The 25,716-nt window shown below is 42.9% G+C and overlaps 1 protein-coding gene across 3 annotated transcripts in view; it reads right to left on the minus strand.

The window, feature by feature from the left end:
• The window catches only part of Camk1d (calcium/calmodulin dependent protein kinase ID), a 399,973-nt gene that overhangs the window by 121,220 nt on the left and 253,037 nt on the right, over nt 1–25,716 (minus strand). For all 3 annotated transcript variants that reach the window (XM_021215448.2, XM_021215445.2, XM_029547469.1), the window contains exon 3: nt 14,422–14,496. In XM_021215448.2, coding sequence (XP_021071107.1) covers nt 14,422–14,496 — 75 coding nt within the window. The remainder of the gene's footprint in view (nt 1–14,421; nt 14,497–25,716) is intronic.

Below are 25,716 nucleotides of genomic sequence, written 5' to 3' on the forward strand. Positions count from 1 at the left end.
CCAGGCTGGCCTTGAACTCAGAAATCCACCTGCCTCTGCCTCCCAAGTGCTGAGATTAAAGGCGTGCGCCACCACTGCCCGGCACATAATAAATAAATCTTAAAAAAAAAAAAAAAAGTATGGTGAAAGGACCAGCTCTCCAGTCACACACAGAGGGACAGAAACAGTTGGAAGATGGTGGAACAGAACAAGATGTACTTGAAGGGCAGATCCCTGCCACACAGAGTCCGGCGCAATCTTCTAATCTCTGAGGAACTTCCTGCAGAGTCTTAACTTCCACTGCGGCTCACTCATCTGTTCTGAAAGCCAGAGTCAATCCATCTCCGAGTGCTGCCTGCATGCCGTTTATCTTTCAGAACGTGGTCCCCATTCCTTTCTCTGCCAAGACGGGTGACTGAGAGCAGGGGGAACAGTGAATCACCAGTAAGGCAGCCTAGGGTGGCTTTTCTGAACAAAAATATGCATAATTTAGTGACAGAAGAGCTATTCCTGGAAACTGAAGATGAGGAACTCGGGTTCTCTGCGAGGGGCTTTTACTATCAGTTAAGCTACCATCTCGGGAAAGCAGATGTTAGAACAAACTGATTAATGAGCCCCACAGCAATCCCAAAGGTAAGAGGGACAGTCACTTAGCAACAGTCCCTATACAAGGCACTGGACCTCAGTCATGCCTTATGTTCTCAAGCACTTGCAAAATGCAAAGGCCACTGTGTGGTACGGTGGAGTGAGCAGAAGTGCTTGTTTTAATCTTTTGGAAGTGTTAACTTGCAGGGGCCCTTGGGAAAATGTTACCTAGATGGTGTGCCAGAAGCTATTTGTCTCTTATTTACATCTAGAATACCATATAGTTCACAAAGTATGTTCTCTCTTCATTACATGCATGCACACATGTACACACTAAATCAATACTTTAAAATTAAACAAAAGAACAACAATAAAACCAACCAAAGTAGAAAGGGCAGAAGGCTGTGTATATAACTCAACATATTCCTAGTGTGTGATTTCCTTTTTCTAACATTTCCTAGGCCTTGTGCGATTCAATCCCCAGTACTCCCAAATTTAAAAAAATTATAACTATTTCTAATAAGTTAAATACTTTATAACAAACTATATTAAAGCAGAAAAACACATTTTAATTAATTCTATAAATTACCTATCTGGAAACCACAAAAAGCAGGATAATTCATCTGGTCACAATTTCTATGTTCTTATTACTTTAAAGTAATGTCTGCTTCTACACCCTGTCTACGGAGCCTGCTCTTTCAAAATGGATTTATTATTTAATGTATTTGCAGTATTACCCACAATCTGTCAGAGTCACATTTTATATGACTTCTAAGTTTCAAATGGTCCACACTTTCAATTCATTCTTTTCCACCAACCTTAGTATCTTTGATTTGGAAAATACTTTCTCTATACTTCTATTACTGCAATAGCTGGTAAATTCACAGCAAATTCTGATAATGGGTAAATTTAAAATTGCTAAATTGTAACCTTTTTTTTTTTTCCTGCTTTTTGTTTTTTTTCTTTTTAAGCCAATATTGGGCAAGTTGGCCTCAAACTGGCCTTTCTCTTGCCACAAGTTTGGAGTGCTGGGCTTATGGGCATCTGTCAACATACCGAAGTTCTAATTGTAAAATTTCAATCAAAATATATAAATAATTCATTCCACATGTTTAGGTACTGCTGGTGTGAATGGGTATGCACACATGTGCACTTGTATGTGTGCATAGAGGTCGGAAGACAGCCCCCTGGTGTTGATCCTCAGGAACTGCATACTGCTCACTGGCCAGGAGCTCACTAAGTAGGTGAAGTTGGCTGGCTGTCCAGCAAGTCCCAGAGACCCACTTTTCCAGCACCAGGATAACAAGGGTGCACACCCATGTCTGGCTGCCTGGGTAAATCACACACAGGACAAGTACTTTACTAATTTAGCCATCTAAAGTAGGTGAGCAGAATAGTACTTGCTACTTTTCTTGGATACTTAAAAAAGATACTCTCCTCTGATGCTTAATGAACCTTGAAAGATAAACTGTTCCTGTTAGTGATTTTCTTATGCTTCCCCAAAGTTGGATGTTATACAAGCATACTTCTCAATCTTTTCTCATGGCTAGACAGATATAAAATTATCCAATAAAAAATAGAACTCTACCAAGATATATTCCCCAGACGGAGCTCTTCCAGAGTACAAGTATAGATGTTTGAAAACTCTTCCGCAGTCTTTGAGCTCTTATCATTTGATGTGTTCCGCTTCTTTTATAGGGATGTGTTCAGGATTTAGTTTCAATCAGTGACTGCAGATGGTTACAAATAGTACTATTTATATCACTTAATATAACACCATAAATAAGAATTTCCAACTGTGTGGCTGGAGAGAGAGCTCAGCAATGAAGAGGATTGGCTGCTTTTCCAGAGGACCAGAATTTGATTCCCAATACCCACATGGCTGCTCATATGACTACATCTATAAATCCACTCACAGGATATCTGATGCCCTCTTCTGGCGGCTTAGAGCAACACACACACAGAGACACACACACACACCATGCACATGCACACACATGGTGAAAATAGATGTAGTCAAAGCACGTATACATGTGAAGTAGGGAATTTGGTCCTAAGGTCTGACACCAGCTTAATATAAACAGATTTTTTTTTTTTTTTTTGTCTTAGAGTGGAAAGCTTACACGGGGCAATGAATGTTTAGGGAAACCGGAACACAGGAAAACAGGAGACACGTGTAAGCCCAGGAAATGAGGTCAGAACCACAGGGTAGCTGAGCCTAATTCTCACTGTGCACAGGATCCTAGCAGGCTAACTTAGGAGAGTATAGGTAGGGCACTGACGTAGGATTCCGCATTTGCAAGGAAGAAGTATCAGGTCAAGAAGGAAAGAGACTTCTAGGAGAGTACCCACCGGGGTTCATGCTCTAAACGGTGTTAAGAGGACCGTGGGCAGGGGTCAGGGCAAGGGTGCAGTTCTCAATAACCTCAAAGAATCAGCATCAGAGAACGGCCCCTAGGAAGCCATCAGTGGGACTGAAGGCAGATGTGAAAGGTGAAGGATTAGAGAGCCAGGGCTGTCCTGGGGGGCACCGTGTGAGGAAGGGGTCGTGTGGCCATGTTACTTCATGCAGAGTCTTAAAGCAAGAGATGCTCAGAAAGTCACAATGTGGCTGTCTCCACAGACACCAAAGGCAGCAACATGGCTGAGCATGAAGGACAATCTGTTAAGTAAAATTATTCAGGCACAGAAAGATAAAAAAAACTGCATGTCCTCATTCGTGTGGAGGCGCTTGAGAAGTTAAAGTCCCAAAGTAAGGAGTAGAATAGTGTTTACGCGAGTGGGGGAGGGAATCAAGAGAGGGGCAGGACGGCTGAAGGACGTGGGGTGCAATCACATAACCGCATAGGAGAAATGACTTCTAACTATGGTTGACCAAAGTTAACCATAAATTTCAAAATATAGCTACTCAACTGGCTTTTGAATATTCTCAAAAGAAGGGAGTAATAAATGTTTTGAGGCTATGGATTTTTCCAGCAACCTGAACATGACCATTACATTTTATACATACACTGAGAAAACTCACATCATGCCCCATACACATATACAACTTCTGCCAATTAGAATTTTCAGACACTAAACCAACTATTAGAAGAACAGAAGACTCCTTGTCCAAGAGCAGGCAGTAAAGATTTAACCCTGCTTTTCATGTGGTTTAATTGTCATTTGATGGCATATCCCTTTACTTTTGTGATGTGTGAGTAGTTCTGCTGTATACACCTGGGATGCCAGTCTACATGGGATTGAAGGAGAATTGTCCTCCATAGGCTCATGTATTTGAATACTTGGTCCCTGGTAGGAGTAAAGGAACCTTTAGGAGGTAGAGACTTGCTGGAGGAAGTATGTCAGTAGAGGCTAGCTTTGAGGTATGAGCCTGGCCCCACTTCCTGTCCCCCCACCCCAGCTTCCTGTGTGTGTATGAATGTGAGCCCTCTGTTTCCTGACTGTCAGGTCAGCCTCACATTCCCAGTACCCTACCTTTCCTGCCATCATACCTGGATCTCCTCTGTAAGCTAAAACAGGTCCTTTTCTCTCTTAAGTTGCTGTTAGACATGTGTTTTACCATAGCAACAGGAAATAATTAAAATAGATACATTCAATTGATCCAAGCTCCCCCTGCCCTTGTATCCAGCCCCTGTGACATAAGCCCCATTGTCAAATCTGATTTCACTTAGGAAACTATCTCTGGATTCATCCCTCCACACACTGAACCCTCCAATAAATCTTTTTCATGAGATTTCCTGTCTGGTATGACTCTCATCAGAAGAAGGCAAGAAAAATAAAATGAAGTGAGGAGGGGAGGGGAGGGGAGGAGAGGAGAGGAGAGGAGAGGAGAGGAGAGGAGAGGAGAGGCTCCTCAGCTCCCTAGCTCCTCAGCTCACCTGGAGATGCCCTCCCCTGGGAGCTGCAACGTCTCTGCTGAGGAGGCTTCCTCTCAGAGCTATGCGGTCTCTGAGCTCCTCATATCTCAGGATACCTATCCACTGGGACACTGTCCCACCTCAGAGCTGTGTGGATCCTGTGTCCCTGAGTCTCTGGATGCCCTTCCACTGGCATACCTTCTCCTGGGAGCTGCAATGCCTCTGCTGAGGAGGTTTCCTCTCAGAGCTACGTGGTTCCTGAGCTCCTGTGTCTCAGGATGCCCTTCCCTTGGGTCACTGCCTCATGTCAGAGCTGTGTGGACCCTGGGTTCCTGAGTCTCAGGATGCTCCTCTATGGGGATACTTTCTCCCCTCAAAGCTGTTTGGTTTCTGGGCTTCTGAGTCACAGGATACCGTTCCATCTGAGCAGAAACACTTACATGACTCCTATCTAATAATACCAGGCATGTGACAGGGGCTCAAAAAATACTTCTTGAGTGAGCAAAAGAATGAATGAGATGGTGCACAATGCATAAGTGCAGATGAAGGTTGTAGAATTTCAGGAAAGAGACAATTTCTCTAAGACCAGCGCACTGGGATCACAGTCTACAGGAGTGATTACAGCACACACTAATTATAGGGAATGCCTAACAGAGGAGACAACTTCCATGACAAGGTAGCCAGATGGAGGTGCTGGGGTGCAGAAGGGGGCTGTGTGATAGAAGAAGAGCACTAAGAAGCCCCTGTGGTGCTGTGGCAGATCCAGAGAGCTGTGGTGCTCAGCAGGTAGAAGAGGAGGGTTTACAAGAAGCTAGAAACAAGGGTGCTCTGAGGAGACACCCTCAGTAGGAACCCACATGCGGAATCTGCGCAACATGAGCACACTGGGTGGGTCAGAGCAGAGCCTAATCTTTTGACTAAGCCCTCACAAGAAGTGTCAGTCCTGGAGCAGCTCAAACCAGAATGCTTAATCTAATAAGCTCTGAAATTTATGATGATGCAGGTGCTCTGTGTATGAGCTCCAAGTCTTCAGTCTGCCAGGGAACTGAAAATGACGAAGTCAGCCGCGGCTCCTTCCATATTTCTGCATTGTCTGAGCCTGCTGACTCCATTATTACATGAATGCTTCAGTGAAACGGATTGCCTGTGCGATTGGGAAGTGAACAAATGAGTGATGCTGAAGCCTTACACGCCATGCCCATATATACCATGCCTATTTCTTCTCCTTATGCACTTTTATGGCTTTTCAAAATTGAGACCTAGCGGTCAGATGTTGCTTTTAGAAAGTCCATGTTGGTTTCTATCTGAGGTGGGGGGTTGCAGCTTGGTGGTACGGCATTTGCTTAACACAAAGCCATGATTGTGGTCCTCAGAAAACCACTCTTGAAGAAGAGTTAGGCCATTTTAAAACTTCACAATTTAAGATATCATTAATTTGTAGTCAAAGATATTTGTCACATGGACTGGGTTAAATAGGGGACAGGGTATTTATAAAAGTACTATAAAATGTACTCAAAATAAAAAAAAATCTTCATGGCATGATGACAGGAAGCTGCTACAAAAAGACCAATAAAAAGCTGCTACAAGAGACCAATAAAAAATTAAAATAAACGAGGAAGGAGTGAACACTGGAATTCTGAAATATGTGAAGCAAGCATCAGTGGAAGTCAACAGAGAAACAGCTCAACAACAACAGGAGACTTTGACAATGCCCTTTCAGTAAAAGATGGGACAATACAACAGAATATCACAAAAGCAATGCAGAACCTTCCCACTGTAGACCAACAGGGCCTGACAGATACATGAGTTCCAGTCAGCAACAGCAGAAGCAGTTTTCTCTCTCAAGAAGAACCGGGATATTCTCCATGGTAAGCCATAGGTTAGGTTACAAAACAAGGGTTAGTACATTTTTAATGGACTGGCATCCTGCACAGTATCTGTTTCCCTCACAAGGGACAGGAATGAGAAATCAACAGAAGGAAAACTAGAAAATTCAAAAATGTAGAAATGAAACAGAATACTCTCAAACAACCAGAGGGCCATGGAAGAGATAACAAGAAAAACTGAGAGACAAATTTAAATGAAAGCATAGCTACCAAAATGTATGGCTTAGAGCAAAAGCCACGTAAGATGTTGGGGCTGGAGAGGTGGCTCAGTGTCTGGAAGTACTTGCTGCTCTGGCAGGGGACCTAGGTTTGGTTCCAAGCACCCACCTGAATGGCTTACAGTTGCCTGTAATTCCAGGTCCAAGGATCCAGTGCTCTATTCTGGCCTCTACAGGGCACCACATGGGCATAGCACATAATAGCCAAACAGGCACACACACACACACACACACACACACACACACACACAAAAGAATTAATGTTAAAAAATCTTTTAAAGAATATGTTTATACTGCCTAAAGTATATAGTTGAGTGATGAGTTCCTATCTAACAAGAATGCAGTCTTAAGTTCAGCCTTAAGCCCTGGAAATAAAGACATTATAGCTATAAATTCTTGTATTAAAAAAGATAAAAGAAAGCATGACTGTATACCAGCAATGTCATAGAGTTGAGCCTAATAACACTTGTTCAAGATTATATTGGACCATTTTGGCTTTGGTCTTTGCAACCTTCTAAACCTTTACATCCCAGTAGTATTTCTTCAATCCTGGGGAGTGACAGATGAGGAGCAGCAGCCACAAGTACCAAGCTGGCATCTGCCAGGGTCTCCAGATGTAATTTCCTACCAAGATGTCCCACAACTCCCCCAACCCAGCCACGTTGAAGCCCCAAAGGGCAAAACTGCTCACAGACCGAGCCCTGTAGCCTGAGTTCCTCACAGGCTCAGCCACTCCCAGGCTGGGTTCCTTAATAATGCTTCTGTTTGCACTAGATCTTCTGCCAGGAGCATAGGCACCTCTGTTGGCCCAGCCTAACTCGTAATCACCCTCCATGGAGGGAGGCCTCCTCAGAGCACAGGGTACAATTCTGAAAGGAAGCAGTCATAGTGGGTCATTGCCCCTCTACAAAGAGCTGCTAAAGAGGATTATCTATGTCTTATGCCATAAAACCTCCTATCAACTCACCTAATATTGAACAGAAATTACAGTCCTACCGAGTTCCTAATTAACTGTCTGTGGTGAATGAAGATAAGATTTCAGTAATTTATATGTAAATATATTAAGGTATTATATTCAGAAACACAATTTTCCTTCATTATTATGCTTGGCTACTTACATACTGAAGGCTTTCTATTGAGAGTGATAATGTGTTCTAATTAAAAATACTTTGGGGAACATAGGGTATAAATTATGAATGCAATGTCCCCATGAAAGCTAACATTGGTGACCCCACCCCCAAAACACCTACACAAGCCAGCACAGTAGATAAGACACATTTTCTCCTGGAAACTGCATATATGATCATGTCCCGGGCTGCTTGGGAACCAAATGAATATTCTTCCAAGAGTATGTGTTTAATTCTTAGGTTTTATTCAATCTCAGCAGGTATCCGGTTATATTATACATATTTGCTATCATGGGATGAAATAAATGTTAAAATATTTAAATCTCACCTAGAAAAACCATAACAAATCCAATCACCATACTGACAAAAATCATTCGTAGTCATTATTTTTAACAAATTACATAAGGAAACAAAACAGTTATTGTGAATGGAATGAGATTATTCAGGTAAATTCCTATGATAGTATTAAATAATCTTTCTCCTATGCTTTTTAAAACATTTATTGAATCATAATAAGGTTTTCCAGGTAAAATGAATTATTCACTTTTGTTTTTTGCTTTAAATACATCACCAGAACATTATACTACAGTGACCAAGAGTATATAGTGAGTTACTTGCTGCCTTAATCAAATGTTTCAATCTCTCTGGTCAGTTTCTCCATGTAAAATTGTAATATACAACTTCTCAAGTTTGTTGTAAAGATTAAGAAAACCAGATGTATTTATGAATCACCATTCCTTTTCTATGTGATTTAAGTTGAACAAAGATTTATTTTGAATGATTTGTTTCCCTTTAACTATGTGTTAGTATGTATGGAGGGGTATATGCACATGGGTACAGGTACCTCTAGAGGCCAGAAGAGGGCGCCAGATCCCCTGAAGCTGGAGTTACAGGCATTTGTGAGCTGCCCAATATGGGTGCTGTGAACAGAACTCAGATCCTCTGGTAGAGCTAGAGTGTTCTTAACCATTGAGCTATCTGTCCAGCCTCTGAACAGGTATTTACAAAATAAAAGACTTGTATGATCTGAAGAGAAAGCTGAGTACAGAACAAGTACATACTCAGTGTTCTACACAGTGTACAAGTATCATTCTCATGGGGTACAAAGTAGAGAGTAACTTTTCTGAGGGTGCCAAGTGCTATAGAGAGAAAAGATGCTGAAGAAAGAGGTAGGGCATAAACTTGGCTACAGTAGGAGTTAAGGGAGGAAACTGAGGCTTTACACAAGTGAGCTGGTGGAATACTTTAAAAAAAAAATGGCATCTAGCAGAAGTCCCAGCATCCCCTGCACTCCATGAGAGCATCAAGCAATCCGAGGGACGGCCAGTGAAATGGATCAGCTGGTAAAAAGCTTGCCACCAAGCCTGGTAACCTGGTTGAAACCCTTGGCCCTACATGGTGGAAAAAGAGAGCTGACTCCTGAAAGTTGTCCTCTAACCTTCACATGTAATGTGTGCACACAAGATGATGGATGGGTGGATAGATAGATGATAGTAGATGAGAGGGGGCGGAGGGGATCTCTACTAGAGGTAAGCTCGGATCACTTGAGGAACACCAAAGAATCTGGTCTGGAAGCAGCTGAATGAAAGCAAGAGAGAAGTGGCCTAAGAGGTCAGGGATGTTACAGTGGTCAGGGCTGATGCAGTTCTGGAGGCTGTGTAAACTCTTTGTAAAGACAAAGACAATGGACAGCAGTGCAGTGCTAAAGTGGGAAAAGAAAGACAGTCCCTTGGCCCTGGAAAGAGATGTGATATTGTGTAGTTGGTGACATTGCATGGGTAAGTTTGTTGGGTATGAAGATGAGTGTAGCCTGACTGCAGGTTTTTGAATCCAAGAAACTGAAGGAGGGGAGCTGCCGGTTGCTGAGACGAGACAAGAGCAGATTTTGAGGGGCCTCCGAATGGTACTTATTGCACAGCAAAGTGAGACAGTTGAATAGTTCTGTGCTGGAAAGAGAGATCCGGGAGGTACCCAAGTGTGGATCCTAAAGCCTTATTGAAAAGGTGGTGAGTAAAACTAGCAATTCAATCTATTTCTTTCCTACAAAAGTACTTCTAATGTATCATTTTCTTTGGTTAGTGTATGTGTAAGTATGCATTTATGTATGTGTGCACAGGAGCATGGGTCTGTGCATGCCGTGATGCATGTGTCAAGATGAGAGGACAAACGCTAGTATTAGGCTTTGCCTTCCATTTTGAGGAAGGTGCATGCCAGGCTAGCTGGGCTACAAGCGTCTTAGAGTTCTCCTGTCTCCATTGGTCATCTCAGAGTAGGAACATGTAGATTACAGATGTGCGCTGCTGTAGGAACATACAGATTACAGATGTGTGCTGCTGTATCTAGCCTTAAGTGTGCTTGGGGAATATGAACATCTCCACTGGTCATCTCGAAGTAGGAACATGTGGATTACAGATGTGTGCTGCTGTATCTAGCCTTCAGTGTGCTTGGGGAATATGAACACAGGTGCTCATGCTTGCATGGTGAGCAGTTTACCCACAGCCCTTTAAATATACACTTTATTGTATCAGCTTTCAGTTTATTCAGGCAACCACAGATATAATGGGGGAAAGGCAAAAGGAGGGACCCTTTATCATTTAGAAGTACAGGACTGATAATCTACAAGCAAGCATAGATGAGAAATAAACTTAAACGATTTCTTGTCTATAAATTATATCAGTGTGAGCTCACTCTCTTACTATCCATAGAAGAATGTTCTCCAAATAATACTCTGAAAAAAATGTATTTGTCCAAAACCCAAATAAAATGTAAATAAATACCCCCTAACAATTAATCTTTCCTATAGCAGCATAGGACAAATATACCCCACCTTCAGAATCAAGATAGCAATTAGAAAAGAAACAGAGTTAAGGTGCTGAGGAGTCTCAGTGTTGAGGAAGATGTTTCCTAGGAAACCAAAATCCTCTCAGATACAAACATTGTGAAATCCAGCACTCCCTGATGCTGTACTGTAAATCCTACATACTTAGAAACCAAGGGCTTTCAAGTGAATCAAAAACGAAAGCAAGCGCAAACAAGCAGACCAAAACCAAAAGAAAAAAAACTACTTTCTGCTGATCCAGACCCCAAAACCTCTACAACCAACCTGAGGAGCAAAAGCTACCAAGCCCTGGCAAATAAAACCCAGTACAATGACAGACATAATCACAGAGCCTACAAGACGCCCAGCGGCGAAGTCTTTCTGATAATACTGAGGTCCAATGCATTGAGGGGTTTCTGACACTGCTTTCTCCTTTTTTCTTCTTGTCATGTCAACTGCCATAAAACATTTAACTTAGATATTAGAAGAGACAAAAGATCAGAGTTGTTTATTTGGGATTCCCAAAACACATGACCAAAGCTATTTCAAAGACAGTAATATTACCTTGAGAAATACTTCATATTTCAAACTAAACTATGAAAGTTCTACTATATAAAGTTCTTTGGGGGAATAACAAGAATTAGTGAAGAAAAATGATTTTAAAAATTACATAAAACAACTACTTGAACTACCTTAAAAGCTCATCTTATTTTCACCCACTAGCAAGTAACTGGAGAAATGAAATAACATCCTCTTACAACAGGATTGACAAAATGAAATATTTCAGACTGAACTGAGCAGTGAGATGAAAGGCCCACATGCTGAAAACTGTACAGACCTAGTCTAGTTAATGACCCAAACAGAGAAATAGACGGTGCTCATGAGTCAAAGCTCAGATTAATTCTCAAATCGTTATTTAGATTCAGTGCAAACAAGATTCCCACAGAAAGTTATTAAAGTTTGATTTAAAAGTTTATATAAACACTGTATTTGAAGAGTGCCAAAGCTATTTTATAAAATAATAAATGGAGTAAGAGCATTATCCCATCTAATCTAAGATGTGCCTTAGAGTTGTGACATTGTATAATATTGACACAGGGACAGATACATAGAATGATGAGTACAGAAACACGGTCAAGTAATATTTGGACTAAAATATTATTTATTTATTTATTTAATTTGTGAGAAAGACAGAGACAGGGAGGAATACATGTGTCATTAGCACACTTCCAGAGTTCAGAAGACAACACATCAGGTTGATTCATTCTTTCCAGCATGTGGGACCCAAGATTTGAACTCAAGGGCCTTTACTGGCTGAGCCATCTTGCTGACCCAGGCAATTGATTTTTGACTAAGCTACCAAAGCAATTGAGAAAATTAAAGTTTTCTTCAACAAGGCCCTGAATATAGGATATCCCTATGAGTGAATTAAGTGAGACAATAATGAGTACATACTACATCACACCATTTCTATATTTTAGAATTCAAAAAAATCCCCCAAAATCTCTAGTGAAAGTTAAATCATTGGCTGGATATGGTTTAGTGAAGGAGAGGTTGAAAGAGACAGAAGGAAAGAAATCTTTTGGGGGGTCGGGGTCAGAAATTGTGGTGTTATGTTGATCCCTGAGATGTCCAGTTCAATTAAATGCAATATATTCTGTGTGGTTTACAATTCAATAAAGTTGATTTCTGAAAGAGTAATGAAAACCACAGATACATGAGTGGGGACAAGTTAATATGCTGTCATTGGCATATCCAGTGTTTCTAAACTGCTCAACTGTGTAGAGACATAGCTTTGTTCTTTAGGTAATCCAGACATCCATCACATTTAGATCACGATTTTGTGGCTGATTTACCTACAAGTCTATCCAGTGCTCCTGCCAAAGGTTGGTTTGTTCCTGCAGAACACCTTTCTGAGATACTAAGATTATCTCCGTAAGTGTGGCCTGTGTTAATGAAGCCTTCTGTGACGGCAAGCAAGAGAAGGTGCTCTCAGCTGAGAAGCAGAGGATCGGTGTCAATCACAGGCTCTCCAGGCTTTGGTCTACGATCAACCACGGCTGTTCCCATGCCCACCGCTCTCTACATCTGCTTCTGCTGGTGAGCACACCGCCAGGCTGTTTAGAGACGTAAAACTGAGGTCTCTTCAGACTTCACCTTGCTAACATCTGAAGAGCATCTGCAGAGAGATCCTGATGAACCAATGCAGACAGCCACAAGGAAACTGCATCTATCCAAGACCCGTTCACTTTCCTTTCCTCACACTCCCCACCCACCTCTAAAGCAGACACTGCCATCTTCTCTTCTACCCATTATAGAAACTGGCCCCCAGCAAGTCATTTGCCCAAAGTCACCCAACTAGTCAGTGGCACTGCTGAGGTTCCATCTTGGGGCACGTCAAGTGATAATGATGTATTTATACACACAAACAAGAAATAAGTAAATGCATAGACTTTTGGGTGCTGGCTCTGGCATTACTCATCTTGCCTTACAATAAAAAAGAAATCCTTGGAGTTCAGCACACAGCTGACATTTTTATAGGGCTTTGGCTCATCATCAAAATGTTATATTCTTCCTACTGAGCAATCAATATTTGAAAATGACTCATTTATATCTTTAGGGAGTAGGCACTACACGAGACAGAGTCACAAGCACTTTTAGCATCTGTCTCTAAATCTGGGGATAGTAGTTACTTGGTAAGAAAGAAAAACAGAAATGTGCGATACACACAGCTAACAACAGGGCACAGGACTAAGAACGAGCCCTGGGTCACTGGACAATCCATTCTAAACTAGGCAATAAAATCAGCTGCATAACCTGACTTACTGCTGATGTCAGAGAAAATCAGACAGATGCATCCAGATGGGACACACTCTAAATTATTTACCCAAAACACTATCACCTATGAAAATATTTTAAAACATAATAAATAATAAGTAAATGAACTGTTGGGTACTTTTTGTAGCAAAATGCTCTCCAGGAAATAAAATCATTCAAACACCCACAAGGAAGAGAACACATGAAAAACCATTTGCTGGCCTTGCCTAACCATTCTCACAAGGAAGAGAACACATGATAAACCATTTGCTGGCCTCGCCTGACCATCAGTTCTTCAAAGCACAACTTTGGCAGTTCAAAGTCTGAGCCTCATCCATCAACAATCAAATTCATTGTCTATATTTTGATCTTCAACAAAAGTCTTCTCAGTCACAGAGCTGAGTAGTGTGGTGTCCCGGCATTTACCTTTGCAGGTCATGGGGATGGCCTGACATTCTGAGAGATTCCTAACACTTAATTCTAACAAATACTGAATGGGATAGTCCTGACAATCACTCTTAAAGTGAAGCATTTATGTGGTAAGAAAGATAATTTCACCTTAGAAACAAAACAAAACAAAATACAGGCATAAGTCATTTCTATCTGATAGTCTCCCTTCCTTCCTGTCTGCGTTGTTTGCAGATTACAGGGGCAATCTAATGGAGGTGGCAGTGTCGCCATCTGACTCCAGTAAGGAGATGTATCTATGCACCAGAGGGAGAGGAGGGCAAGGACAGACCACACAGCTGCCGTCTGCTTTCCTCCCCCAGCATTCCTGGAAATGAAGACGGTGGGAGTCTCTCCTAGAGATGGGAGCAAAGTGTCCCTCATCCTGGGCTCACTCAAGTGTCTCTGATGCTCATTTAGGTGACATTTGGCCCTGGCACATGAGACAGTCAGAGAGACACAGCACAATAGTAACATGGAGCCCAACTTGAGGATTTAACAGATCCAGAATGGGCCCACTCAGGCCTGAAGATGACTGTGTGCCCCATGTCGGGGCCATCTTTGCTCTTGGTGCCCCACAGACATCACTATCCTATCTTCTTGCCTCACACAGTCCACAGCATTCCTTTGTTAGGTTCTGGGGTACATAACCCTCAATACTCATCGAACAAGCCAGGTACTTACAGTTGCATGACCAGGTAGAGGTGATTTGGGCTCTCGTAAATATCTTCCAAGGCAACAATGTTTTCATGCTTAATCCTAAAAGTGAAAAAAAGAAAGCACACACACTGTGGTAAGGACAATTTGAAGACAAGTTCATGACAGAAAAAAAAAAAAATCCCAACTCCTTGATAAAACATTAAAGACTCTACTGCCTTGTTCTGTACGTGTTCCTTAGCTCATCATCCCCTCCCCCAACCCCTTTTCTTCATATTCCTAAGGCCTTAGAAGCCCACAGCCAACACTGGATTGAATGCTGTTGCTGTACATGTGTACCAGGGATCAAATCTCTCAATACTGTATTTTCTCACACAGCTCCATGCCAAGCGGTAGAGCATCCTGGGTAGAACATAATAACTTCTTTCTTCTGCATCGATGCAGGGACAGCACAGCAGACTAGTCTAAACAGCCGCCTGTGTGGGGGTCCACCACTCCTGACAACCATTACATTCTAGGGAAGAGTTTCATGGTGATGTGGGCAAAGGAAAGCCAGCCTGAACACCTCCACCTGCGTTTACACTCATCCCACTAGCAAATTCAGTTTCACAAGTGAATGAACTAGTGGGTAGCAAAGCTAATTCCATCGCAAGTTTTCAAAACAGTACAGGTTCACGCCATCTCTCGACAGTTGGATTTCTTATTTTCTCTTTCTCCTGATAATCCCTGATATTAGTGGATTACAAGGATAATCTCAACAGCTAGCCCCTGAATCTTCTGAGAGTTTGGCACAAATGAAAACTCTGGTAATAAAAAAAACCACAGTGGGTCCCAGCCATCTGTATTTTAAGACAGTGTGCATACATAAAGAGACTCGAGAGGCAACGAGAGCAGATAGGTAATTTTCAAAATTCAGTGCAAAAATGAGTCCCTCGGGGATCTGGTAACAAGGCAGGTTTTGATATAGTGGGTCTAGGGCAGGGACTTAGCATCTGTATGTCTCACCAAGATGCAGATGCTGCTGGTTAAGGACCACACTGAGCATCAAAGTTGGAGATCGAAGATAGCTCAAGAGAAGGAAACAGATTCTTTCTAGCTCTTAAACTGGGTTCTCCATGAGGAGCAGTTTCTGCTCAGCATGTCGGGATCCAAATTCATTTAATGCATATGAGGGAAGAATCGTTTCAATCCTCAATGAGCTAATTATCTCTTACCACCTTTTGCTAACATCCCTGATGAACCACTTAAAGACAAGATGGGACATGCAGATTCTCGTGAGCCCCTTGAAAGTAGATTCACACAACCTTGTGCCTACGACAGACTTGTTTAATAAATATTTGCTGAACGAAAGGATGGATGATATTTAAAGGCCACTGCCACTGAACAGGAAAAAAAAAAAAAACAACTTTCCATATGTAGTTTGTGAAAATGAAGGAATTTTCACCCAAGTGTCATATGGCTTCCTCTGTAAAAAGAACACTAAAGGGTGGAATGAACAAGACGATTCTCTTGATTTGAGTTGGGAGAAGGAATTTAACAAAGAGTGGCAGTGCTTAGCTCTGATTTCTACAGCTCTTATTAGTTAACATGTTTGAGGGAACTAAAATAATTACACTAAATTCACATTTCACCCGCCTCCTGTGCAGGGCGCCTACTTATCTATCAGTAACTGTCACTGTACAAGTAAAGTGAAATTGTGTCAGCAATGAGTTATACCAGTACTCTAAATAAACCACGCCACCGAAGAAACAGGTTGGCTCTTAAATGGGAACTGTGAAAATCTTAGATATTTGTGGAATTGTTCTGATTGGCTATATGTAAGAGACTACAATCAAAGAAAGTGTATATCATATACATTTTTTCTTTACAAGAGCATAAATATTTTTACTTATTAACATCAATTTGGGCTGTCAGGGCCTAGATGTATAGATAATTGAGACTAATTGTATCACACAGAGGGGTACACAATGAAATACTGGAGTCACAATTACCTCTAAACTCTAGAAAACAACACACTCTTTTAAACATATAAGTATGCTCCAGATGTTGTACTGTTATTCATATGGAATGTAAGCATCTCTGGGAGCCTCATGTCCTCATGTGTTGAGTCTTATCACACCTGGGCACATCATAGATTGGCACCTATGGTCCTGGCAGTCTTTGGAAGCTAAACCAAGAAGGCTGCTTGAGCCCAAGAGTTCAGTCATTCAACAGTTAATAACCATTTCATTAGACTGCATTCCAAGACTCCACTGTGCTCACAGCATTTGCCTAGCCAAAATGGCAGGGTGTGATAAAGGCCAAAATGCCTGACTTGGGTTGGTGGGATGGAGAATTTGGTCTGTCTTAATTGGTTGGTGACAGGAAATTAATTTCCATGCCCATTGGAGCATTCCAGGGGAAAACCCACAGATGGTAGGGACAAACCAGATGAAATGGCTGAGAAAATGCCACTTTATTAACTCTCCCTTCCAATCAGTGTCTCAATGAGTCAGGCAACAGAGTAATTTGTCCCACACCGGGTTTCTATTAAGTATCTGGAAAAATACAAGGGGGGAAAGGAGGGTTTATTTAAAAAAAAAAAAAAAAAAAAAAAAAAAACTTGTCTCAATGAGGCAAACCACGAACACTTAGGCATTGAATGGCAAACTCTGAGATTGTCTTTAAGATGACTGAAAGCTGTCCTGTGTGGGTCAGAATTATGGAAAAGATCTCAAGAATATGATGGGGCTGAGTCTCCGTGGTTAATGCTTGCACAAGCATACTCGAGTGATTTCAAATACATCCCAAAACGGCCTCTTCAACGTCTCTTAAGAAAAGTGCTTTAATTAACTTGGAGCTGTTAGAATGTAGTAAGAGAAAACATCCTGGCCTCCTACGTCTACATTGAATCATGCACTCCCCGTCCAGACTCCTTATGATAGAGAGACAGATTAAACAACATTTTAAAATTTATAGATTATCTTTACAAAATACCAAATAGGCATTTCTGAGGCTAGGGAAGGTTAGGCTAACACTTAACCACGAACTGAGTCTCTTCTTTCCCTTATTCATTCAACAAATATCTGGTGGGAGCCAACCATATACCAGGCACAGTCACTGGAATTAGGGATTTAGTGGTGGACAAGAGAAGAGGGACACTCAGCCCCCCCCCCCCCCCCTGACACAGGCTACAGCCAAGAAGCCTTCCCAGGGAGTCTGATACTCGCTAGAAAGTAGCATTCGTCATTACTTCTGAAAGCAGCAGAGCTTAAACCTCCAAGTCTTCCCAAAGAGCAGGGAGGTTCATAATGCCTAGGCTTTTCTTTTGTCATTGATCCATCTTCCATCAGCTATCTTGCAATATAGTTACTGTCTCTTATCACTCTAGTGGCATTCGTTTGACCAGCCTATGTTATTCAAGCAAAAGTCATGACCCAGGTGTGAAACACAGCTATCGAGAGCTGGGTATTAAGTAACAGTGAAAGGATTACTCAGCATGAGCTAGAGATTCTGCATACGCAAATAAATGGACATTATGCATATGCAAATAAATGGTAATGCAAGGTTCTTGTTTTCATCATCTGTGTAAGTGTTTACACTTAAGAAGGTAGGTTCTATGTAGGTAGGAATCTTAATGATTTCAGTCACTACCTTCTCCCTAATGCCAAACAAAGGTATGACATGTTTAAAAGACATTTGTGGAATGAGTGAGTGAGTGAATGAATGAATAGGCGAATGAGTAAAATGAGCTCAGGGCTCACTAAGCCACTTTTACTTGCATTTTTTCCAAACATATTTCCTTTCTTACCCAGGCTTTGAACTTAAAAGTTCTCACCCTTCATTATTTTGCTTACTGTCTTAAGGCTTCATTCCTATAAAGAGCTCCCATGTCCAAGGCAACTTGCATTAACTGGGGGCTTGATTAGGTGATGCAGGCAGATGTGATGCTGGAGAGGTATCTGGGAGTTGTACATTTGGACCCACAGGTAGCAGGGAGAGGCTATCACACTGTGTTGGGAGACCCTGCTATTAAGGTCGTAGGCTACCATGACCGGACAGCCCCCTGAGCTCTGAGGAAAATGGAGGACCCTATTTTCAGTGGGGCTTCCTCTTCTCCACCTGACTTTATCTGGGAAGCCTCACCCCCCCCCCCCACATCTGCTTCCTGAGGAATGTCACTTAGTCCTTGGTGAGATTACAGGTTCAACTTCCTTTCTTCAGATCAGAACTTGGCTGGCAAGCAAGCACTGGTCATGCCTCTCCATGCAAATGGTACCTTAAGCCTTAAACAATGTACTTTCAGCCTCTTCCCACTTTCCAAGGTTTATACAGCCCCTGTTCACCCCAAATAAAACATATGCACAAGCTGTTTTGCGGAATATCTGTGAAGAGAGCTGTTTCACTGAGTACCATCTAAAAGAGCTGTAACAGGGAAACCCTCAGAGAAGCCCCATGCCCCACGTCCCAAGCCCCACCAGACTGAGATCCTGACGTACCCATTCCAGAATCCACTTCATTCTTTCCCACTCAGTGTGCAGCAGCACCTGGATACTCCAAGCATGGAAACAGAGCACAGACTCATACACTGGACATGGCTTTAGCATATATGAGACCTCAAAGATAACCGTGGTATTCTAAATCTTGAGCCACTCATCTGTTGTACTTACTACTGTTCCCAACTTTGGGTCATTTGCTTATTCCATAGGCACTCACTCAGTGCCCTTTTTGAAATTCCTACTTAAAACTCTAAATGGGAAAGTAGTATTCCACCAGAGAACCCCATCCAGATAACTGGCATTGGCCAACTGGCTTTGATTGCCATCCAACTGCAGGCTCCAGTGTACTATCACTGAGCTTAGATTTTACCATTAATCCACAAGACAATCAAGAGACTGCTGAAGTGACAATTCTATATGCTATAAGCCACACACGACTATTTAAAAGAGAAGCGGGGTGTTTGGGAAGATTTGCTCTTAGTAAACCCACGTTAGCCCTAGAAACCACTACAGTCTTTGTTAAATGATCACAAACCGTCTGCTTAACTTTCTGTCCCAGAATGGTACCCTGCATTGGAGCCCAGTCTCTTGCTCTGTAGATCTCAGACACCACCGTTTTATGTTTACAGAACCTGACAATGTCTCCGATACTGTTTTCCTAAACATCTCAACAGTGGTTCTTTTGTAGTCAGTGCAATTCCCCCAGTCCCCTGGGACATGACAAACCTAAAGTGACCAGTGAACAAATTTCATCCCTTTCCTTTGAGCCTATTTACAGAGCTGTTTGATTACACCATTTGTTGGGCATCAGCTAAGTGTCAAGACTGCACTAAGCCGAGCTGGTTTTTGTTGGGGCTGAGAATTGAACCCACCATCCACTTATACCCTTAGACCCTAGGGATTTCTAAATACTTTATGTAATTAACAACAACCTTACAGAATAGGCATTATTTTCCTCTTTTAAAGAGGGAAGACAAACATCTAGGTGGTACAGTATTCAATCTGATATAAGTTGGTATCATCTGGGAAGGCAGAACCTCAATTGAAGAAATAAAGGCAAGTCTATGCTGCATTTTCTTGGTTAATGAACACATGGGGAAGGATCATCACACTGCAGGCATTTCCACCGCCATTGCCTCTGCTTGTATGCCTGCCTCCAGGATCCTGCCGTGACGTCCTTCCCTGACTTCCTTTCATGATGGGCTAGGTCAGGCACCTAAGCCAAATAAACCCTTCCCTCCCCAACTTGCTTTGTTCATGGTGTTTCTGTTGGGGTCTCCCACCTCCACTAACCACTCCCCCTCCACAGGCATACCAGAGTGCTACCCAGATCTCCCAGAATGCAGTGCGCTAGGACTGCCCAACATCGCTAGGACTGCCCACCATCACTCGGACTGCCCACCATCACTCGGACTGCCCACCATCGCTCGGACTGCCCACCATCGCTAGGACTGCCCACCATCGCTAGGACTGCCCACCATCGCTAGGACTGCCCACCATCGCTAGGACTGCCCACCATCACTCGGACTGCCCACCATCGCTCGGACCGCCGCAGCAACTTCAAAGGACTCAAGGGCATGCTGGGAACCCTTCCTAACCCTGCCTTGTACTTAAGCAAGTCCGATCAATAAAAATTTGAGCCTTGATCAGAATCTTTGCCAAGGCCTCCATATTTCTTTTCGCAGCTCTTTTCCCTTTTAGGAGTTCCCACTCTTCAGTGCGAATCCAGACCGGAGTGTTTCTGCAGGCAGAAACACTCATGTTTCCTCACAGCAACGGAAAGCAAAGCAGGACATGAGGTTGGGGTCCCTTTGAGGGTTGCATGTCAGATATTATGCAAGTCAGATAGTACGGTGCATTACAGAAGCAAAATGACAGTTAGAAAGGAGCAGTGAAAGAATGTTATGGTTGGGGGTCACCAAACCATGAGGAAGTATCTTAAAGGGCCACTGCATTAAGAAGACTGAGAGACATGGATAAGAGAATGTAAATCCAGAGTTATCTGTATGGGATGATGGCACCTAAATTTAAGGTATCCATTTCATCATTAATATCCACCCCAAGGATTGAGAACCAGCCTGTGTTCTCAGGAGAAATGTGATTCAGTCTGCACAGTGAATCTCAAGGCATTAGATCTCTCTTCCCTTCCTGAACTCAAGAGGCGACAAGTTGCTAGGTTGTTATATTGCTTGGCTTTACTAAGAGTTGTTTTTAGGAAGTTCTTCATCAAAATCACTGACATGGAGTGCATCAATATAGATCCCTAATGTTGCACACAGGGTTGCATACTGGGACTGGAGAGATGGTTCAGTGGTTACACTGCTCTTCCTGGGGAACCTACATTCCGTTGCCAGCACCCACCTGATGGCTCACAATCATTTGCAACTTTGGTTTCAGGTGATCCGATGCCCTCTTCTGGCCTCTGTGGGCCCCAGGCAAGCAAGTGGTGTACAGATATTATGTGCAGGGAAAGCATCCATACACATAATATAGAGTAAAATAAATCTGAAATTTAGGAATCCCATGCTACCCAGGGAAGCGGCACAAACAGGCAGAACACTAGGTTGGCTCTCCACCCTGACTCATCCATCTGAGAGGCCAGGCACGTGGCTTAAACTTTCTAACTCGGTTTGCTCGTTTGTAAACACTGAACTATACGTTCTTCTTATTTTACGGTCTACTAACACATTTGCGTGTGTTTGTATCAAACACATGCGAGCATACAGATGTATCAGAGGGGATGCAGGGGTTTTGTCTGTAACAACTATGTGAGCCACTCTAGGGGATGTCCAGAATTCAAAATTCAAATCTTCACATCTCTTCCCTTTGCTACCAGCAGATGGAGCCATACTCAATAGGAGACTAACGGGGGGAGGCCTAAGGTACCCAACAGACTCAAAAGGTCTTTTAAGTTTACAAGTCAATTTTGTCATAGGTGCTTTTTACTGTTTAAAGATTAAATAAAATGTGTTGACTTTTCCCGGTTGTGAAATAAATTTTTCTTTCAGTTACTAAAAGTGAGTAAAGGGGACTGGAGCCATGGTTCAGTGGTTACGAGCACTGACGACTCTTCTGAAGGACCTGGGTTCAAGTCCCAGCACCCACATGGGAGCTCACAACTGTCTGTAACTCCAGCTCCAGGGAGTCCAGCACCCTCACACAGACAGGAAAGACACTAATTCACATCAGATAAAAATAAATAAATCTTTTTTTTTTTAAGGTGATAAAGAAAAACTGGAGTTGTGGCTCAGTTAATGGAAGGATTGCCTAGCACAAACGAGGCTCCATGTCCAAGCAAGCTCTAAAGAAACCAGGCCCGATGACAAACCAGCACTTAGTTGGTGGGAGGAGGAAAACAAGAAGTTTCAGGATATCCTTGTCTACGTAGTGTGTCCAAGGCCAACCTGGGCTACGGGAGACCCTACTTCAAATGAAAAGAAATAAAGACTAAAAACTCTTGTTCACAATTTATCATAGTTTCATAAGAGCATCTTAAACACCCCCAGGACAACACAGGCACACGGGATGAGGACAGTGGCCAGCTCTCTTATGTGAGGCGGCAGACTGGAGTCTGTGCTGGTAGGTCCTCTGGGAGGGGCCCCGAAGCATGCACTCAGTCTCTCTCTATTTGACCATGCTGTAGCTACATCGTTGCTCAAGGTCTCAGTTTTCTTATCTTGAAATTACCTAGCTCAACAGGAAACTCTTCAAGGTTCTTCCCAGTCCTTCCCATCAGTGAATCCAAAATGATAATGAGGCCAACTGCACTGAGAAATTATGAGACTTGTGAAGCTTTACCACAGGAGTTCAAGTTCCCCAGAACAGTCTTTACTACCCAGGAGCCTTGTTACAAACTCACACTTCACGGGGCTCTTCTGCATGGCTAAGTTCATCAATTAGATGTGGGATTTCCTGGACTTTGAAGTCATTCATATAAGAATGACCTGCTTCTCTTTTTATAATCAACCTCACATTGCCTGAACTCAGAAAAAATACTCAATAGTTTGCTTATGTATTTTATAAAATACTTTCCAGAAGAAGGCCTGATTGTCTTTCATCTAAAGGAGAAATGTTAGACGTGTGTGTGTGTGTCCAATGCTTAGCTCACAGAACTCAGTGAAAGAATAGACAATTTATTCTGACATCCATAAAGCCTTACAGATCCTCATGGGCTGATAGGCTTACAAAATGTTGGAATATTTTATTGTCAATTGCTTTCTGCTTTCTGTTACTACCCTTGGAAAACCAGCAGTGGGTCACAAGACCAATCCTGTGTTAGACTTATCTGAGAAGTTTTAAGATCCACTGAAACCTGACAGGGAATGCAGCTTTGCACGTACAAAGCCCTGGGCTTCATCACCCAAACATCAACCACCCATTCCCCCTCAATACCTAGTCCTGTTCCTGGAGATTTTAATTTAATTGCCCTGGGATATGCCCTGTGCATGGTGATTTGTTTATTAAAACTACTCATCAAGCCGTGGCAACAGACACCTTTAATCCCAGCACCTGGAGAGGCAGAGGCAGAGGGGCAGAGGGGCAGAGGGGCAGAGGGGCAGAGGGGCAGAGGGGCAGAGGGGCAGAGGGGCAGAGGGGCAGAGGGGCAGAGACGCAGAGGCAGAGGCAGAGGCAGAGGCAGGTTTTACTCTGTGAGTTCAAGGCCAGCTTGGTCTACAGAGTGAGTTCCAGGGAGCCAGGGTTGCACAGAGAAACTCTGTCTTGAAAAACAAAACAAACAAAAAAACCTTCTCAAATGATCCAAGTGGACAGAAACTGCTCAGTTGTTAAACTATTGAGAAAGAATTCAGATGTTTAGGTGACTGGTGAGCCCTCAGGTTTAGTGGCCACTATAAAGTTATCCGAAGTGGATATATTTCGTTGACAACAGATCTTGTACTAACAGTAAGGTTCAGGCTGTCTTGAGGATAGAGTTCAGGGTCACATGGCCAGCCTGTTACTCCCCCCTAGGAGGAGTGTCAAACACTGACAAGTTCCACCTGGTCACCTGCAACGTTAGTTTGTAATATTTCTTAGGCAAGCTTGGCAAGACTAGAGCTTTGTGGTAATATTATTTCCTTTTTGGTACCTGTTTTGAAGAGTAATATATGTGCCCAGAGTGCTTGGACCCCGAGAACAGACCCTTGGAGACTTGGAGGCCATTAAGGTGTTCGGTGTTCTTGGAATAGAGGCAACCCCCTAAGGGGGATTTATTAGCTTTGCTTTATGTGGGCATGTGGTATCCAAAGCAACTTCTAAGCTGGGTTCACGTTCACAGTGGATGTGTAAATGTGAATATTGCAGCCACTCCTGTATGGGATACTGTTGCCGACATAGAGTAGGCACTAATGCCTCGACTTTGTCCACTCCTTCTCACACTGAAGGCTTGAGTTCACAAAGCTTCCCCTCTCCCATACTGCTTTAAACTCATGTGGCCGAAGGGGTAAAAACAACGCCTGGCGTAAAATCCTTGTTTCCATTTTCTGTCCTCCCTCCAAAGCCCATTATTTTCTCTGCACTGATTAGCCACATTCACACCAAAGACTCTTGGTTTCACAGACCCCAGGATGATGTCAAACTATTAGCTGCCTAAGTACAGGTTTAGAAACATGGTCCAGCAGGAGGCAGGACCTTCCACAGTACCACAGAGACCCAGGAGGCCCGAGAAGAGGAGGCCCCAGGGCTGCTGCCTCTCTTCATAGGAGATGCAAGGCAGCTGGGACCCAGAGTACGATCCTAGGCATTCTGACAAAGCAGATGGAATAGGGTGACATTTATTTAGAGAGCAGTTAGCGAGCTGTCAAATAAAAAGATGAAGAAGAAGAGAAACAGAGCAGAGGGAGGTCTGTTTTGAACACTTGCCTAATGCCTATGGCTTTGCAGGCTTAGGGGACTAACGTTCCCACTGTGACAGGCCTTGGTGTTCTAGGAATGTGCCCACACTCCAAGCTGCTGGATCCACTGTTCCTTGACTTTTTCATTTTGGTAATGAATGCTGTCACCCAGTCTGTCTGGGTCACACCAGGCTGCAGAGAACCTGGCACATTCTAATGAATGACAGCCTTCTTTCCGGTAACTACATGTCAGGTATTAATGAGCATGTTTCGTGATTAGCTCCATGTTTGTTTTGAATCTCATCTCTGTTTTTTCTGATCATTTCCATGGAGTGTACAAGAAGCACAAGGCTGCGTTCTTTTTTGGGGAAAGTAGCGGCAGGTTTCTTCGGAACTGAGACTAGAGTCACGACTAGAAACGTGTTTTGCTTTGTCCCAGGGTTTTCAAAAGAAGCATGCTATAGACCTAACCTCTTCGCTTCACAGTACGGTGGTGGCTGAGTGTGTTGAAGCCATTCTGAGTTTATAGTTTGGTGATGTCCTGCTAATAAAAGACCAGGACCCAAAGGATGCTTGCTCTTAGGAAGTATCTCAGGGCACGCTTAAGCATTGCTTACAACATACTCAGGGCACTATAAACAGTTTGTGAAAAATCAACTAGCTGCTGCTTATTCGCCTAGATTTCTAGAAATTCCATGGGGGTGGCACCAAGAAGACAGTTCAGTTGGTAAGGTGCTTGCTTTGCAAGCTTCAAGCCATGAGTTCAAGTCCCAGAGTACACATTAAAGCAACAACAAAACAGGAATGGCACCCCTAGTTGGTGTTCCCATCACCAGGGAAATGGAGACAGGCCAATCCAGCCAACCCAGTCTACTTGGATATCAAGGCAAGCAGAAGCCCTGTGTCAAAAAAACATGGCAAATGGGTGACCAAGAAACGAGACCCCAAAGCTGTCCTCTGGTGTCTGTCTGTCTGTCTCTGTCTCTCTCTCTGTCTCTGTCTCTGTCTCTCTC

The sequence above is a fragment of the Mus pahari genome, chromosome 16 (assembly GCF_900095145.1).
Source record: "Mus pahari chromosome 16, PAHARI_EIJ_v1.1, whole genome shotgun sequence".
Classification (NCBI taxonomy): Eukaryota; Metazoa; Chordata; class Mammalia; order Rodentia; family Muridae; genus Mus; species Mus pahari.